General features: G+C 51.3%; 1 protein-coding gene across 1 annotated transcript; it reads left to right on the forward strand.

Annotated features, from left to right (window-relative positions):
• Positions 1 to 2,308: 2,308 nt before the first annotated feature.
• On the forward strand, positions 2,309 to 16,400 carry MTURN (maturin, neural progenitor differentiation regulator homolog). Its single transcript, XM_054385085.1, has 3 exons — positions 2,309 to 2,470; positions 7,958 to 8,080; positions 16,272 to 16,400. The coding sequence occupies exons 1-3, from the start codon at positions 2,309 to 2,311 to the stop codon at positions 16,380 to 16,382; spliced, it is 396 nt and encodes a 131-aa protein (XP_054241060.1). The 3' UTR covers positions 16,383 to 16,400.
• The last annotated feature ends 3,034 nt before the right edge of the window (positions 16,401 to 19,434 follow it).

The following is a 19,434-nucleotide window of genomic DNA, read 5'->3' on the forward strand; positions in this document are numbered from 1 at the left end:
TAACCCTTTCTAGAGCAGAACAGTGCCTCAGTGTTTTGGGGAAACACCACAGCTGCAGGCAAGTTGCCTTGTCCAACATGTTTCAGAAACACATCTGCTCCTCCACTTCCTGCAGCTTCTCACTCACCTCTCCTCTGCCCCTTTGCCCCTCACCATTTCATGTCACTGTGTCCTGGGGGAGTAGGGGATAGTAAACACCCAGTGAGGTGCTCTCTTCCCTTCCTCCCTTCAGCACAGGGCTGTTGAGTTTCCAGCCTTCTAGACCACACTCATCACCAGGCATCTCAGAGGCAAGGGCTTTTGTGAAGGTCACTTCAGCGAGGCAGGGACCTAGCACTTTAAAAAACTTCCACTCCACACCTCTTCCAGTCCATGAAAATGGCAGAAAATTGATTTGTACACTCCACCCTCATGCTGTCATTCACCTTTGACCTGACAATTTCTTTTCTGGGAAGGTGGAGGACCTGCACAGAACCAGAAGACCCCAGTAAAATGCCAACATTTCTATTTCTGATTCAACCAGCACAGCTACATCCCTGCATATGCTCTCCCTTCCCAGTTCTCTCCATACACTCTTCAGAGGGAAATGTCAGCTCCAGCAGGTCATGATTCCTGGCTAGTGGCATCCCTCTGATGTGACCTAGCCGTAGCTCCCTGACCTCATGGTGCCCTGGCTCAGGGTGATAGAAAGCACTGGAGCTGATATGTCCTGAAAGGAGGTGGAAATGGAAGCACATCCCCACAAATACCTCCCCTCTGACACAGTTTGTCTTCTGCCAGCTGACCCTGTTGCAGCAGACAGCTTCTTACCTCCCCTTTCCAGCAAGAGGGAGGACAAGAGTTGGCTCCCACCACCATGTCTTCACCCAGTGCCAACACTGCCTTCAGGGAGGGCAGAAAACAAGGCCAGGTGTTGGGGAAGTGCAGAGACAGCAGGACTGAGGTCAACCTTGGTGGCATGCCCAGCTATGGAGGGAGAGATGTCTGCCGAGGTGGTGGCACCCTGCCCACTGGTGTCCGGCAAACCAACAATGCCACCTTTCAGGAGAAAGGGCTGTAGTTTTCCATAGCTCATTTTTGTGCTAATTATGTAAATATACTTGACACCAAACACCCAACACTGAAGGACTGTTGAAGTTGCAGAGCTCTGTCCAGGACTCGCAGCCTCACACCCCCAGGGCTCCAATAGCCTGTGGTCACATTTGGCTTTCTGCAGGACCCCTGCCTCCCAGGAAACAGTGAAAGAGTTAGGATTTCCTTTCTAGCTGTTCAAGACTCACCAGTCCTGCCCTGGGCTGCCTGCAAACCCATGGGTCCCACATAATCCACAGGTAGGAGTCCCTATGAACCTCCCATACCACCATGGATGGCTGTGCAGACATCACTGCACCCAGCTCCCCAGGCTGCTACAGTGAGCAGATTGATGTCACAGCCTCATTTTCCCCTGACAAAGGGACCAGGATAAGTAATGACAAGATTCAGAGCCCAGTGTTGCATTTGTCCCTGCAAAGTCTTCCTACCTGCTTCCACGTGTGGGCTCTGTGGTCACCTCTATGAGATCTTGGGCATCCAGCCAAAATCCCACCCAGTAAAGCTTTCCAATGTCATGGGTTGAGTCCATCTGCATTCACAGAACCACAGACTGCTTTGGGTTGGAAGGGACCTTGAAAGCTCATCTAGTCCAAGCCCCCTGCATTCAGCAGAGACATCTGGAACTAGAGCAGGCTGCTAGAGCCCCAAGCAACCTGACCTGGAATGGTTCCAGGGATGGGGCATCTCCCACCTCTCTAGGCCAGGGACCAGGGTCTCACCACTCTCAGGGTCAAACATTGCTTCCTTCTCTCCAGTTTGAATCTCCCTTTTTTTGTTGAAACCATCACCCTTTGTCCTGTCACAACAGGCCCTGCTCAAAAGTCTGTGTCCAGCTCTCCCATCGGCCCCTTTCAGTGCTGAAAGGCCACCAGAGGGTCTCCCTGCAGCCCTCCGGGCTGAACAACCCCAGCTCTCAGCCAGTGTCACAGCAGCGGAGCTCCAGCCCTCCCCGGAACAGCCGGACAGCCAGGCGAGCAGCCAGCCGGGCGCTGCCGCCGGCGCAGGACCCGCGCTTCAGGCCGGTTCTGGGGCGGGGCTTTGCTGACAGCGGCTCCCGGGCGGAGTTTCGTTCGCAGGCCGCTCGTCGCAGCCGGTGTTACCCCGCGGCGGCGGGGCCGGACCTGGCAACCGGCAACCAGCATCTGGGACCCGATAACGGCTGCGGGGCGGGCGCGGGGCGGCGCACGAGGCGGCGGGCGCGAGAGCGGCAGCGGCGATGGCTTTCGAGGCGCTGGCGGAGGCGGCGGAGCGGTGGTGCGCCCGCACGCCCTTCCAGCTCATCGCCGCCGAGGAGACCGAGCGCCGCATGGACTTCTACGCCGAGCCCGGCGTCTCCTTCTACGTGCTGTGCCCGGAGCCCGCCTGCGGCGACAATTTCGTGAGTGCCCGGGGAGGGGACCGGCCACGGCCGCGCGTGGGTAGCTCGGGGCGCTCCCCCCGCGCCGTCCGTGCGGGTCCCCGGGACTCAGGGGAGCGCCTGAGGAGCAGCGCCCGGGGGGCGGGAGGGATGCGGAGATGGAGGGCTGCAGGGCCGGGGGTGGCGGGGGGCTGGCGGGATTCTCCCTGCCGCTCACCAGAGCCTGCAAAATGGAGTCCGCTGCCGGCGGGGGCGGCCCCACGGGCAGGCTTCGGGCAGGGACACCCCCGGCCTTTCCCCCGGACAGGCTGCGGGCTCCGGGGGGCAGGTGAGGTGAGAGCCCCTTCCCCGCGGCTCCCGCGCCCCGTGGGGGGCTGCAGCTGCCGTTGCCCCTACGGCCCCTTCATCCTGCCGGGGGGCCGGGGCAGGGCCGGGCGGGCGGGCGGGCACGGCAAATGGAGAACGGGCAGGAATAAAATGGAGTCAGGATGACAGAAGGGCCGCGCACCCCCACACCCCTGCGGCTCCCCCGGGGCCGGAGCTATGGGCAGGTGCGTGCCGGGGCCGCCGCTCCCGGAGCTCGGCGGCAAGTTTGTGCCGGAAAGGCAACGGCCGCGCAGCCCGCGGCTCCGGGACGCGGCGGGTGCCGTTGTCGACCGTCCCGGCGGTGAGCCGACTGCAGGATGACTTACCGAGCAGTGCCGGCTCGCCGCGGGGCCGTGGTGGGGTTTGGGGTTACCGTTAAAAGCTACCTCCTCGGACTTGCCGTTACTGCGGGGGTGGTTTGGGTCCTTCCCTCGCCGCAGCAGCGGCCTGACCGATGCCCGTTAATTCCCCTCCCGACGGGTACGGGCGGCGTGAGCCCATTCCGCAGATGGGTACATGGAGGCCGCAGACAAGAAACGTCTCTGGGGATACCGATCCCAGGGAGTAGGGCAGTGGTGCTGTGTGTCGGACAGGTGGGCGTGCTGGGTTCTGACAGCAGCTCCCTGGAGTTTGGTGGCACAGCTGTCCAGGGATACAGGAGACCTTCAGCTGCAGCCCTGGATGTGGCCATGAAGCATCACCGGGAGTAGATTCTCCTGGACTGGACCAGCCTCACACGGCGTCTCCCAGCACCCGGTGCTCCTTTCCATCTAAAGATGCCTGTGTCCAGGCAGGGCTGTGTCTACTGGACTCCTGAGGGACATGCAGGAGTCTGCTGTGGGAAGAGGTTAAAGCTGTGGTGGGATGCTGATGGCGTCGGACATCACAAAGAAAACTCCTCATGTTGCTTAGAGCTGTGTTGTTTCTTTTATGTCCTGCTCAACAACTGAGCCAGCTCTTTCAAAACTAAACCTGGCCAACTTTGAAGAAAAGCTTAAGCAGTTTCAGTCCCTATTCCCATGCTTCCAACACTGGCCAGTTTTTTGTGGATTTGCAGCCACATTTTCCCTTTTCTTTTTTTTTTTTTTTAGCAAATATTTCACTTTCAGGGTTGCTGTGGGAAGGACTCTCCACCCAAAGCCACCAGTAGTGACACTGTGTGGAAGGGCCAGATGCTGTCAAATGCTGAGCGTAAACAGTGGAAGACTAGAGGCAGGGGTTTCTTCTGTCTTCTTTGGCATGAACTTATGGCCCTTTATGTAGTAATGGCAGGACAGGTGTCATTCTTAATCCTCTCCCCATTGATGGTGTCTCTTTAATGTGATTAGAACCACTAATGAGCTGATACACCAGCATTGTGTCTTCTTCTCCTCCTGCACTGTGGGGCTTCACTTCTGCTCCCAGCTCAGCTGTCTCGGTTTCTACAGTCATTTATTTATGTTCCAGAAGATAAGTTTCTATACACAATTACAGACTCAAGGTTGTTTTAAGGAGACTTAACACAAGCCAGGGGAGTGATTCTCATTTGCACTTGAGCCTCCTGGCATGGCTCCAGTGACACAATGGGGTGTGAAAGTGAGTAAATATCAATGGAACTCACAGTGGCACATTTTACAGCCTTCTGTGCACTCTGTGGCTCTGGTAAAGAGCCTCACATTTAATAAGCATCTGGTGCTTGGTAATACTTGTTTTCTTCCTTTACATCTTCATTTCATAACAAAGTGACTTAAAAAGCTATGTAGGAGGTGCCAGAGAAGTCTGTGATAACCCACTTGTGAAGAGGAAATGATGAACTTAAAAGGGAGGAGGAGAAAAACAGAGCAAGGTTGCCAAATGCAGTCTGGGAGAGAATAACTCTGAATGTTGCAGAAAATCAGAGATTCCAGGTCACAACAATCATATGATTTTAATTTCCTGAAAGGGTATCTTTGGGCTAGCTTTTCAACATGCTAGGGACACAGAAGAGCCATCTAGATGCCCATTGGCATTTTCAGTAGCACCTTGGATGTTAAAGCTCTCTGAATCAGCATTTTAGATAGATGAACTATGTATAATTTAGCTCCCGAGGCTCGTGCTGTTCTCAAAAAATTAATTTGACTTGTATAGCTTTAATCAGTGAGGGTGAGGGCTGCCATGCTCTTCTTGTAGTCTGTGTTACTGCTGGATTCGAAGTAATCAATAAAGCAAACAAAAATGGGGTGCTGCCTTGGTGCAAGATTTCCTGTCAAATATTTTAGGACAGAGTTAATGAGTCTGAATATTTTCTGCAAAGAGAAGAAAATAAAAGAAACAAGGAAGGAACCACCACTTGCTGCATGCTGCCATGCAGCATGAGCTGGTTAGAAGGTGGTCCAGCAAGTCACACTGTTATCCAGCAATGCTGGATCATCTGAAGGTGTGAGGCAAGCACTCCCCTCCAGATGCAACCCCTTGAATTGGCTCAGTTATGTGCAGTGTATAGACACTGAACTAAATAATTCAACCATGCTCCTAGGTCATCTGAGGTGGAAATCAATGGCTGTGCTTTTGTAGTGACACAAAGCAACTGTGAGCAAAACCAGGCAGGCCTGGCATACATGTACTCGGGTGATGAAGTAAATGATGTTTTAATTGCACAGCCATGGCCAAGTGTGATCCATGGTGTGCTGGCAGGCCACTTCTGCTGTTGCAAAGAGACCCTCGGGTATCAGAGATTCTCCAGGAAAAGCATCTCCGTTTGTGCAGCCTTGTTGGCTACTCCAACTTTCCAAGCAGGAGGTGAATCCCTGGATCATGCTTGTTTTTAATTTGAGAGGACAGAATCCCTGTTGCAGGTTCCTCTGGAGATGGGTGAGTCAGTGGTGGAGCTCAGTTCCTGCACTGCCACGGTCCCCAGAGAGCTATGGCTGCAGCTGAAATTCCAGGTGTCATAAACCTGGTCCTTGCTATGGTTGAGTTTTCTTGGGGAGAGGGAGATGAAATCAATCCCTTTCTGAGTGAGCTGCGTGCATTAATGGCACTTTCGTAGTGCATTTGTTGCCACAGCCAAAGTTTTAAATCTTCTGGAGATGTGAAAATCCTTGGAGGCCTCACAGTGCTCTACAAAATCCTCCCCAGAGGCTCAACGATGAGTTACTCACTTAGGCTTTCCCTTCTTGATAAATCACCTTGTTCTGCATTACTGCTGACAAATTCATACCAGAGTCTAAAAGGTGGTGCAGCTTGAGAGGAGACTGCAAAACCATGGCAGGACAGCATGGGGTTAACTTTCCCTAGGGAATGAGCTAGCTGTTATTTATAAAAGAGCAAAGCCTGATTTTCATTTAAGTGGAAAGCTTCTGTGTATAGCTCTGGTCATCAAAAGAAGCCACAATTTAAACAAGAATCAGGATGTTGGCAGTCAGCATCATCTGATACCTGTAAACAATTACAACAGGTCTAGCCTGAACCATCAGTTACCAAGCTGCAGTATCCAGCTCTCCAGTTTGATGCAAAGATTAGGAGGAACTAAACAATTGTTGCTGACCCTGAGTACTAAGAAATGATGGGTCAGACCTCAAATCTCAAGGCTCAGATTTGAGAGTGTTCATTCGATACTTTAAAGAGGGTTCCTTTGAGTTCACTTTGTGTACCTTCTGGATTTTTTTAGGCCATAGAAATCACAAAGTGCAGACTTTATTTAACTTTTCATGTTGTAAACAAAAGCTGAGATGTGGCCACGTATTTATATGGCTACAGGGATGACACAAGTATCCTGAGACTTGTGGGATGTGCCTTTGAGACTTGGAAAGCCTGTAAAGAGCTCATTGCCACACTGCTTAGGAGATGACTGGTTATATGGCAAGCACAGAACCTGCTCAGTAAGGCAGGGCTCTCTTCCTAACAAAACATTTCACTGTGTGTGTGCTTGTGAAATGCAACAAGCAGCAAAGAAAATGTAGGTCAGGGGAGGCTTATAGCAAGGCAGTTATAGTTGTCATCTTGCAGACACAGCTGAGGTGACGTTCAGTGGTAGTTGCATTTGGCAAGGGCAGAGATGCATCCTGGGCAGGTGCCACCACTGCTCAGGGAGGTGATGGGCAAGCTTTGTGTGAGGGAGTGCAACATCTGTCCCTCTTGCTCTTTCCCTGGATGTTAGCTGAGCTGCAGAGAGAGCCTCCTCTTTCCTGCTGTAAGCATCACTTGCTGTTTATAGCACAGGGAAAAGCTGCTTGGCACTTTGAGGGAAAAGAACTGCTGTGCAACAGCAGAGGTGTAAGAGTCTCAAAGCAGCTCTGCAGTGTTACTGCTGTGACAGGTCTGTGCACAAAGGCTTCTTAAGGTCTTTAGAAGTCTGCATGAGCCTGTGCTGCCCTGCTGTGCCAGAGACACTCTTGCCTGAGTGCTGCCACCATTGCTCACCAGCTCTGTTTCAAGCAGCCTGATAGCAGCAGGATAAGTAAAGGTTTGGGGAGAGGCTTCACAGAGCCAGGCTTTGGAACCAGCATCTTTGAAACAATAAAAAAATGAGAGGAGTACCCAAAATGGGTTTAAATGTGACTGCTCAGGAAGAGAAGATTCAGGTTGAGGAGGAAGAAGAGGGAGGGATGGAGGCATGAAGTGTCAGGATGTTGTGAGTGCCCAAATGGTTCTCCTTGGCCTTATGTCTAACCTGAGGGGATGTTTTGCATCTTTTCTTCTGCATTGTCAAGAGCATTGCACATGAAGTTCCACCTGCAGAGTCATATCACATTTGCAGTAACACCAGGAAGACAAAGAAATGCCTTAGCTCTGCCTGAGGGCTTCATTACAGCAGATAATGCAGAAGAGAAAACCCATGGTGACTTCCAGGTCTGAGCAGGGCTGTCGAACACCCTCACCTGTAAAATGCACATGCAGAAGGTGTGCCTGTCCTCCGCTCCCAGTGCAGCCATGAGGTGTTTTACCTCCTGGATCCATTTCCCTGCTTTTCTGATGCTTCATGTTCATGAGATGGAGGTTCCTCCTCAGAAGCATGGCTTCTGCAGCAGCCTGCAGTGCCCACCCGCAGTGCAGGCCTGAGGTGCATAGGCCTAGTGTCCTTTGGCAGATGTTTACAATGTGGCACCTTGTAGAAGCATGTGGAGAGGCCAGTGTGGGTTCCTGCTAATGCCTTTCCTTTCCTGTGTTGCTGTTGGCTTTCAGCACGTGTGGAGCGAAAGTGAGGATTGCTTACCCTTCCTGCAGCTTGCCCAGGATTACATCTCCTCCTGTGGGAAAAAGACACTCCATGAAATACTGGAAAAAGTCTTCAAGTCCTTCAGGCCAGTAAGTGCCTCTTTTTGACTTGTAAACATTGAGAGTTGCCTGTGGGTTGTGATAGGATAGCACTGAGTGGAATGAGGTGGTCTTTCTTCTGCAGGGACTTGTGTCTGCAAGGTCCTGCACCTAGGTTGGGGTAACCCTTGATATCAATCCAGGCTGGGGGTGATGAGATTGAGAGCAGAAAAGGACTTGGGGATGCTGGGGGAGGAGAAGCTTGACATGAGCCAGCAATGGGCTTGCAGAACAGAAGGCAATGGCAGCCTGGGCTGCATCCAAAGCAGTATCGCCAGAGATGGAGAGAGGGGATCCTGCCCCTCTGCTCTGCACTGCTGAGACCTCAACCTGCAGTCCAGCTCTGGAGTCCTCAATACAAGAAGGACATGGACCTGATGGAGCAGGTCCAGAGGAGGCCATAAAGATGATCAGAGGGCTGGAACACCTCCCTGTGGGCCTGTTCAGCCTGGAGAGGAGAAGGCTACAGGGAGACCTTAGAGCTGCATTTCAATAACTGAAGGAGACCTACAGGAAGGCTGGGGAGGGACTGTTCAGAAGGGCTTGTGGGGATAGGACGAGGGGCAGTGGTTTGAAACTGGAGCAGGGCAGATTTAGGTTGGACATCAGCAGGAAGCTCTGCACAGTGAGGGTGGTGAGATACTGGAACAGGTTGCCCAGGGATGTGGTTGAGGCCCTGTCCCTGGAGCCATTCAAGATCAGGCTTGACGTGGCCCTGCTCTAGTTGGAGGTATCCCTGCTGACTGCAGGGGGGTTGGACAAGATGACTTCCAACCCAATGCAATCTGTGAATCCCCAGGAGTTACCTGGGGCTGGGCTGTTGTTGTGAGCTGCTACCAGGGGACTGGAAATGGCCTCTTGGAAGGCAGCTGCCTTTTTATTGGCACCTCAGTGCTGGGGGGACGGGAGGCCAGGCCGGTGGCTGCGGCTCCCAGCGGCACGGGGGCTGTGTTCTCCCAGTGCGGCACTGGCGCCAAGGGATGGGATGCAGGACTTTGGGGTGGACTTGTTCTTGGCACTGGACCTGGGGAGATTGGCAAGGATCTGAACAGCAAGAGTAAACCTCTGGGAGGCCGGAATTACAGTCTCTCTTCAGAGTGGTTTGCTTTACTTTAGGGCTTGCTTTTCTTTCCCCCTGCATGGTCCAGGTTTTGTTAGGACGGTTGCCACTTGGTATTTGCAAACTCCAGTTTGGCCACTGCTTGAGAAGAAGTTGGAGCTGAAGCTGAGGTTTGTGGGGAGGGGATTTGTATTTTTCTGTTTTGCTGCTGCTCAGCTTTCGCTGTCCTTGTTTAACACTAAGGCTTGGTTCAAGGCCTGCGTTTGGTCAGGGAGAGGTGATTTAGGCCAGCTGCTGTTTGTTTTTGCCAAGTCCTCTCCTGGCACAGCCTCTCCTCCGATCACCTGGGGCTGGGTAAGGGACTGGTGCAAAGCAGGGCAGAGGTTCACTGCCAGAGCTGTGCTCTCATGATACCCACAGGAATGCTGATGGATGGACATTTTCATACTCAGCTGGAAATGCAGAGCTTTCCCCCTCCCCTCCTTTTCTGGCTAATTGAGAAGCCTGAAAGTGTATCCCAAGCATTCAGAGAGAAAGGGGAGGCCTGCATATGAAAACTCCTCCCTGCCTTCCACCCTTTGCATTGTCTTGCTATGGACCACCACAGCTGGTCCACATAAAAGAGCATCATTTTAAAGAATTCTTTGAGAGGCTGGAAAGAAGTAGAACAGATGCAGACTTTTCTTAGAAAGGACTGGAAATCTGATCCATCAGCATAGCTGCTTGGAATTGTGAAAACATAAAAATATAAATATGTTTCCCAGAACAATATTTGGCTCTTGGATCTTCATAGCTGTTTTCCCCTGCTCTGAAGAGCTGTGCCTTTGAGGAGAAACTTGCATTAGTTTAACTACAGAGGACTTCAAAAAAAGTCAGAAACCTTAATTAAATTGGTACAGATCACTTACTTCATTCAAACCACATTTATTTCAGCATCTCTGAAGTTCCTGAGGAATTGGCTTCAGTCAAACCAAGTTAAGCTGCTCTTCAGAAGGTTCAAAGCAAGGGGAACCATTGCAGTCATTTCATCTAGGCCCTTCTGTTAAAACATCACATTTCACCCTGTAATTCCCACAACCAAGCACATCAGTTGTGGGCCTTTTCCAAAGACACTCAGCCTTGATGGAAAGTCTTCAGGTGATTTAAAGGATACAGCCCTGCTGGGCTCCTTTTCTCCTCATTAGTTCCGCTCCTGTGAAAAACTCTTTTATTTACAGTCTGCATGTTTTCAGTTTTGCTCCCTAGCTGTTGAATTTCATTATGCTTTTGTCTGCTCAAAACCAGCATCCTCAGCTGTCAGAGACCTCTTGCAGACTGTAGTCAAGTATCTCTTCGCTTTCTCTTGGATGAAGCACAAAGATTTAAGTTTCTCAGATGTTCCTTTGACCTAGCATTGAGAGATTTGCGTTGGTGTGATAAAATGAGTTTTGTCATTTGAGGCATGGTTTTGTGCAGACAAGCCTAAGAAGGACTGTATTGAGATGATTCCCTCCTTGTAATTAATATGAATAGCACCTACATGGTAGGAGAGATTTTTAAAAGTGAAGGGTGTTAGAGCACATGTATGGAAACAATTATTTGTCACCCTCAGGCCAGGACAAAGCCACCTTACATCAGCCTTGGGAAATTATTTCCTGGGGTTACTTCACTCCGTTCCTCATCCATCCTCTGCTAATAAGCCCTGCCTGGTGGTATCAGAGCATTTGCAGGGCATTTCTTCACTGAGCTCAAATACCACCATTTGCCTAGATCATCCCAGTTCCTGTGATGCCCTTATCTCTCTGGTGCCAGCATGTCCATGCTGGTGCTTGTAAACTCTGCAAGGAGACTGAACCCTTCACACCAGGGCTTGGCAGAACCAAGTTATCTCCAGCATGGCGTTGTGTCACCCACTAAAACTTGGTCCTGTGCTTGCTTTGTCTTTTCTCCAGTGTGTTTGCACACCAGCTTTTGGTAGGATGCAGTGGCACTCTGCTGCCGTGACTTAAAAACTGCTGGGTTATTTCTATAAAATTGGGGCACATTGAAAGAGTTAAGAAAGAGATGAGAAATGCCTAAGGGACATCACACCAACTGGCAGAGTTTGCAGAGAACCAAAACATGAAGCCTTACAATTCAGCAGCAAATTCCAGGGCTCCCACACTGAGCTCACCTTCAGCTGAAAGCTGGCATCTGGCCTGGGCAGTTTGCAGGGTGGAAGCAATCTATTTATCCAAGTGAATCCACACACATCCCAGTGACCTCTCCTTTGCCACCAGCTGGAGCACACACTCTAGCCAGCAGGAGCACACAGATGTAGTTCAGGTGGTGCAGCTGCTGGTGGTTGTCTCTCCCTCTTCACCACTCTTCATTCCCACTGGGAAGTTTTGTTCCCCTTGGCTGTTTGAGTGGTGTGGATCAGTTCTCTCCAGCTTGTTTTTGATCTCATTGAAATCCTTCCATGGGTACTGAACTGCTGATACTTTAATATATGAAGTAGCTAAGGACTAGAAACAGAAACTAGTGTTTGAAAGGAGATGAGGTGGGAGTTGGTCTAGGGTCAGCTCAAGCCACTTTCATTCTACTTTGTCCTCATCTTTTATACAGCCTCTTTCTGCTTTGACCCAGTGTTTGCAGAGCTCTCTGCACTTTGGACCCTTACCTCCCAAACTTGGAGTCAAGGATTTGTCACTGCAGTCTGGAGGGCAGTGAGGGGTTAACAGTGGTCCTGTGGGAAATGGAGAGGTGCAACCCCTAAAAGCAGGACTTGTATGACTGAGGTTCTTGGTGCCTTGGAAGATCCTAAAATATCCTTGGGAGAACAACACTATACCTCTCTTGAAGGAACATCCCATCCTGTCCCATCCCATCCCGTCCCATCCCATCCCATCCCATCCCATCCCATCCCTTCCTACACCCCATGAAACCAGTGATGTCAGCAGCATTCCTCTTATTCAGGCTGTGCCAGGGAGAGGAGAGCTGGGTTTCCCAAGGGTGCAGGGATGTGTGGGAAGCAGGATGTGCTCCCCACCCTTTTGCTCCACGTGTGTCTTGGCAGTTCTTGTGGTGCATAGTGTGCTTTCCATGCTAATTTTACAGTTTCCTATTAAATGAAGCCTTGTGGCTCCTTTCCCTGCAAATCAAGGAGGAATTACAACCAGAGCTGGGCAAAAAGGGATCAAAACTGTTTCTGCTGGGTGTTATACACAGAGCATACACCAAATGAGTTTAGCAAAAATAATACTGGTGGATAAGAAGGTCTGAAGGCCTTGCCTTTAAATTTTTAAAACTAGACTATTTGAATTGTAGCTTTAGCATTAAACAAAACCTGACAACAAATCAATCAGTTTCATGTTCAGTTAAGCATTAGATTGGGAAGGTGTGCATGCACAAGAATGTTTAATTCCTTGTCCTGCTCAGAAAACAAGAACATTTTCAGCTGGAGGTCTCTCCCTAAGCATTGCAAAAAGGCAAAGGAAGGGGTTTAGTCAGCATCACTTCTGTTCACTGCTGAAGAAACCTTGCAACTACAAAGCTGGTTTGCTCCTGGTGGCCATGAGGGATGCAGGCTTCAGTGGACCCAGAGGCCACGAGGGATGCAGGCTTCACTAGACCCAAAGGCCATGAGGGATGCAGGCTTCACTAGACCCAGAGGCCATGAGGGATGCAGGCTTCACTGGACCCAGGGGCCATGAGGGATGCAGGCTTCACTGGACCCAGAGGCCATGAGGGATGCAGGCTTCATTAGACCCAGAGGCCATGAGGGATGCAGGCTTCACTGGACCCAGAGGCCATGAGGGATGCAGGCTTCACTAGACCCAAAGGCCATGAGGGATGCAGGCTTCACTGGACCCAGAGGCCATGAGGGATGCAGGCTTCACTAGACCCAGAGGCCATGAGGGATGCAGGCTTCACTGGACCCAGAGGCCATGAGGGATGCAGGCTTCACTGGACCCAGAGGCCATGAGGGATGCAGGCTTCACTGGACCCAGAGGCCATGAGGGATGCAGGCTTCACTAGACCCAGAGGCCATGAGGGATGCAGGCTTCACTGGACCCAGAGGCCATGAGGGATGCAGGCTTCACTGGACCCAGAGGCCATGAGGGATGCAGGCTTCACTGGACCCAGAGGCCATGAGGGATGCAGGCTTCACTGGACCCAGAGGCCATGAGGGATGCAGGCTTCACTGGACCCAGAGGCCATGAGGGATGCAGGCTTCAGTGGACCCAGGGGCCATGAGGGATGCAGGCTTCACTAGACCCAGAGGCCATGAGGGATGCAGGCTTCAGTGGACCCAGGGCCATGAGGGATGCAGGCTTCACTAGACCCAAAGGCCATGAGGGATGCAGGCTTCACTAGACCCAGAGGCCATGAGGGATGCAGGCTTGACTAGACCCAAAGGCCATGAGGGATGCAGGCTTCACTGGACCCAGAGGCCATGAGGGATGCAGGCTTCACTGGACCCAGAGGCCATGAGGGATGCAGGCTTCACTGGACCCAGAGGCCATGAGGGATGCAGGCTTCACTGGACCCAGAGGCCATGAGGGATGCAGGCTTCTCTAGACCCACAGGCCATGAGGGATGCAGGCTTCAGTGGACCCAGAGGCCATGAGGGATGCAGGCTTCACTGGACCCAGAGGCCATGAGGGATGCAGGCTTCACTAGACCCAAAGGCCATGAGGGATGCAGGCTTCAGTGGACCCAGAGGCCATGAGGGATGCAGGCTTCACTGGACCCAGAGGCCATGAGGGATGCAGGCTTCACTAGACCCAGAGGCCATGAGGGATGCAGGCTTCACTGGACCCAGAGGCCATGAGGGATGCAGGCTTCACTGGACCCAGAGGCCATGAGGGATGCAGGCTTCACTAGACCCAAAGGCCATGAGGGATGCAGGCTTCACTGGACCCAGAGGCCATGAGGGATGCAGGCTTCACTGGACCCAGAGGCCATGAGGGATGCAGGCTTCAGTGGACCCAGGGGCCATGAGGGATGCAGGCTTCACTAGGCCCAGAGGCCATGAGGGATGCAGGCTTCAGTGGACCCAGGGGCCATGAGGGATGCAGGCTTCACTAGACCCAAAGGCCATGAGGGATGCAGGCTTCACTAGACCCAGAGGCCATGAGGGATGCAGGCTTCACTAGACCCAAAGGCCATGAGGGATGCAGGCTTCACTGGACCCAGAGGCCATGAGGGATGCAGGCTTCACTGGACCCAGAGGCCATGAGGGATGCAGGCTTCACTGGACCCAGAGGCCATGAGGGATGCAGGCTTCACTGGACCCAGAGGCCATGAGGGATGCAGGCTTCACTGGACCCAGGGGCCATGAGGGATGCAGGCTTCACTAGACCCAGAGGCCATGAGGGATGCAGGCTTCAGTGGACCCAGGGGCCATGAGGGATGCAGGCTTCACTAGACCCAAAGGCCATGAGGGATGCAGGCTTCACTAGACCCAGAGGCCATGAGGGATGCAGGCTTCACTAGACCCAAGGCCATGAGGGATGCAGGCTTCACTGGACCCAGAGGCCATGAGGGATGCAGGCTTCACTGGACCCAGAGGCCATGAGGGATGCAGGCTTCACTAGACCCAAAGGCCATGAGGGATGCAGGCTTCAGTGGACTCAGAGGCCATGAGGGATGCAGGCTTCACTGGACCCAGAGGCCATGAGGGATGCAGGCTTCACTAGACCCAGAGGCCATGAGGGATGCAGGCTTCACTAGACCCAAAGGCCATGAGGGATGCAGGCTTCAGTGGACCCAGAGGCCATGAGGGATGCAGGCTTCACTGGACCCAGAGGCCATGAGGGATGCAGGCTTCACTGGACCCAGAGGCCATGAGGGATGCAGGCTTCACTGGACCCAGAGGCCATGAGGGATGCAGGCTTCAGTAGACCCAAAGGCCATGAGGGATGCAGGCTTCACTAGACCCAGAGGCCATGAGGGATGCAGGCTTCAGTAGACCCAGAGGCCATGAGGGATGCAGGCTTCACTAGACCCAAAGGCCATGAGGGATGCAGGCTTCACTGGACCCGGAGGCTAATTCTGTGCCTTGGCATTCTACCCACTGAGTAATTCTGAATATCGATCACAGGCTACATTACTGTAGGTCCCTAAAAACCTGCCTCATCACAGCCCTCTCATGTTCCTCCTACCACCTAGACAGTGCCCTCTCCTCACTGTCTGCCTGGATTGTGCCTCTTCCAGGGCACTCTCCATTCAGGGTGTTCCATGCATCATCTGTGCTGTTTTTGCAGCCCTGGCAAGCTGGACACATTGGCATTCCAAATAATGCCTGGGACATGGTTTTGCTTTGTGGATATTAATAGCTGCCGGTGGAGGATCCTACTCTGAGATTTCCACAACAGATACATTATTTTGGCTGTTATTTGGTTTATCTGTCTTCCTGACTTCTGTTGGCTTGGAAACCTTCTAGAGGAGAGGGGGAAAGTTCAAACATCTCTGTTGGCTCCTTTTCCTGTGGTGAAAAAATGACCATTGGATGGAGGCATCCAAACATTGTCCAAGGAAGGTGGGCTGGGGATTCTTCACAAGGCCAAAGCTGATTTGCAGAAATATAAAGAGACTTGGGGAAGTTGGAGTTGCACACAGGGTATTTCCCACTGCAAGGGCTTCACCCAGCATGCAGAGCTTTGTCTGGTGTGGTGGGATGAAGGGTAAAAGAGAAGCACTCAATGTGGTGGGATCTGTAGGGGTTTTAGGGCCTCCTCACCTATTCCATACTAGCCAGTTCTGCGTGAGGATGCTTTCTTCTTTGGCTTTGTGGAGTTGCCAAAGACAATCTTAAAGCAAGATAATTCCTGCTACAGTATTATCACAGTTCCTTCTGAAGTTAAACCACTGCCAAGTCTCAATTCCTGACATGACCTCAGGGAAGAACATGAGGCTTTGTGCAAGTACTTTGCTTTGGTTGTGTTTGTCTTCTGGTCCCTGAGCACTTCACTTGGTGTGAGGATGCATTTTCAAGTTGTTCTGCATCTCAGGAGGGAGAGAAAGAGAGTCAAGATGGTTATGCAGCACTATTATTCCAGGCTTTGAGGTTGTGAAGAAGTGGGGCCTAGGCATTGTGTGAAGGTGTGCAGTGGAGCTGCACCAGTGAGCACTGACAGAATTTTCTCTTCTTCATAGTTACTTGGGCTTCCAGATGTTGATGACGATGCATTTGAAGAGTATAACGCAGACGTGGAAGAAGAGGAACCCGAAGCCGATCACCAACAGATGGGTGTCAGTCAGCAGTGATTGTCTGAGATGCTGAAACATTTGGAAACCTTTGGTGCCAGGTGGGCTCAGGTGGCCCCACGCTAGCCTGTTCTGATGAGCACATCACATGGGGATAGCTGGCTCCCAGGATGAAAGTTTTACAAAACAGTTCAAACAAACAAATAAAATTCAATAGTAGTAACCTGTGATCAGCTTTGCCAAGAAGTGACCTGACTTTTGCTCCTGCTTCAGTGAGTTTGCTATGGAGTTGTCTCGGTTACACCCTGCTGTTACCAGCCTAGAAGTAGTTTTGTGGCTGAGTTGTCTCTTCAGTTTGTGTTGGAGAGCAGTGAACGTGGAGAGCTGAGAATGTAGGGAGCGTGTGATGGGAGTGCCACTGCCTGGTGGCATCACCGGTGACCTGCCCAAGGAAACCAATGCAGAAAGCAAGCAGCACCTGCGCCTTTCTTTTCAGTTCAACAGCTATTGTTTTGGACAAAGTACCAAACTTGGAGAGATTAGTAGTGGTTGGTACTGCAAAAGTGCATGTGGAGGCTTCAAAATATAATAGGAAGTGGGAAATATAGGAGAGTAGGGTGTTAGTCACATTAATGTCATTTCATTGACACGTCCCTGGAGCTGGTCAAGGCCAGGTTGGATGAGGCTTTGAGCAGCCTGATCTAGTGGAAGGTGTCCCTGCACAACGCAGGGGGTTGGACTAGATGATCTTTAAGGTCCCTTCCAATTCAAACCAGTCTGTGATTCTTTGGTATGATTCTATGGCACCAGAGTTACTGGCACTGGATGAGTAACCAGGAGGAGTTAGTGTCAGCAGCATGACCAGCCCTGCACCCCGACACCATTTCATCCAAAGCCAAATGCTGCTCTCCTACAAATCAACTGGAAACAGCCATCACCTGTCCTGCTTCTGCATGGCAACTGGCTTCAAACGTTGCTGGTTTAGGTACACTGCATAATTGTGACTCAAACCTGGCACCATGGGCAGCTGAGGTGCAGCTTTGCTGGGGAGCCATGAGGGCATAAACCAGCACCTGGCTCCTGAAGTGGTGCTGGGCCTGCTCCTCTTCCTCCACCTTCTTTAGAGAGGGTGCTAAAAAGCTACTCCTTTGGCTGATATGAAAAACATGGTGAGGTTTTATTGTGCTGGGGACTTGCTCCCCAGAGGGGTTTGGTGGGGTCTTGGTATAAAGGAGAAGATCCTGCTTATTTTTCACCTGTTTTGCCTAGATTTCAGTGACTCAGATGAGTGCCAGACTGTGAATATGCAGGGTCGCTTTATTTACTTGCTTTTTGTACTGAAAATAGGAGAAGGAAAGGAGGCTGTGCTGTTGCTCAGCTGTTTCCACAACTCAGCAGAGTGTTTCTAAATTTACTCCTTTTTTTCCCATTTTTCACAAGTCATGAAAGGAAGGCCCCATGCTTCTAAAGCTCTGTTATACAGAATTAGCTCTATCAAATGACAAGTGAGTGAAGAGAAGGTGCTTGGTCAACTTCTAGAAACAATTCAGAGCATTTTGAAAACCCTATTGTGAGTAGTGTCTCTTCAATAGATTTTTTTTAAATACTTTTTTTTCCCCCCCAGTGTTACCTAAGAGATCAAGTTTTCATTTCTGATGATGGCTAGAGAGTGGCATAGAAATTGATTATACCAGTCTGGGGCAAAGACATTCCATATTTGGGACAGTGTGTGGTGCCTGAGGTGTCTGCAACACTGCAAAAGTCAGAGTTTAAGAATATTTAAAATAGAGTAAGTGGAAGAGAAACAGCTTAATGCAGCTTGGCATGTTCCTTGGGCATGCAGCACAAACATGGCAGTCACAGCACATTTTCTCTGGGCTGGTGATGTGAGAGCTGTGGCAGTTCACTGTGTAACACTGCACAGCAGCAATAGGCTTTCTGCTTACTAAAATAAAGTGTAAGCCCAGTGCTTTCCATCCTTGCTGTAAGTCCCTAAGTTTTGCTTTCCTCTCCAGCTAAAACAGATGCCATAGCCTGAAACAGAGCCATGTAGCATCTTTTTGTAGCATCCAGCCCTCTTGCACATGTATTTTGAATTTATTGGTGATTTTATTTTGCTGGATAGTGCTACCCTCCTTACCTTAAGGACAGGAACTCACAGCACTTAACATCCTACACAATGACTTCCAGAAAGAAAAATAAAAACTTCAATGGAAAAAGTGTCTCAGGACACACAGAGTGTACAGTAATTTCAGGGACAGGACCTAACGGCATCCTTCTAGTACATGAAGGAAGGCTGCAGAGGGACTGTTTGCAAAGGCTTGCACTGACAGGAGGAGGGGCAGTAGTTTGAAATGAGAGCAGGGTAGATTTAGATTGGATGTGAGGAACAAGTTCTGCACTATGAGGGTGCTGGAACACTGCAGCAGGTTACTCAGGGAGGTGTCTGGGGCCCTATCCCTGGAGGCATTCACAGTGAGGTTTGACAGGGCTCTGAGCAACCTGCTGTAGTGGAGGATGCCCCTGCTTACTGCAGAGGGGATTGGACTGCATGATCTTTGGAGGCCCCTTCCAACCCAGACCATTCTATGACTGTCTGGTTGTGGCTTATACCAGTATAATTTTGGGGCTGGCTTTGGTCTGCTGTAACATAATGCAAGGCATGCAGGCTGGAGGCAAAGCCCTGCCATTCAGATTTGCTAGCTGCCTGCACCCATTTCATCTAGATGCAGGTGGCTGGAAGCACCCCCGTGGGCACAAACCCACACACATCCCTCCCTGTGGGGTCGGTGGGAAAATTACCCTCTCCCTCTTCATGGACAGGCAGTTTTCCATCAGGGTCAGTCCCACTGTCTGGTTCAGCATGTGGCTGCACGCAAAGCGACTGCACAGCCATGGGGAGGGTGCAGGGTTGAGGTGGGTAGTAGCTGAGGACCCACAGCTGGAGGCACCTTGCAACCCTTGCACAGTGTTAGGGGCCTGTGGTGCAGGACGGACAGGATCTCAACTGGCCAAAGCACTGCAAAGGATTGGCTTTGCAAGGCTCTGTGAGATCTGGGCTCTGGGGCAGGCAGGAATCCATGAAATGAGGACCAACTATAAGATCCAGTGG

This window comes from Indicator indicator, chromosome 11 (genome assembly GCF_027791375.1).
Source record: "Indicator indicator isolate 239-I01 chromosome 11, UM_Iind_1.1, whole genome shotgun sequence".
NCBI lineage: Eukaryota > Metazoa > Chordata > Aves > Piciformes > Indicatoridae > Indicator > Indicator indicator.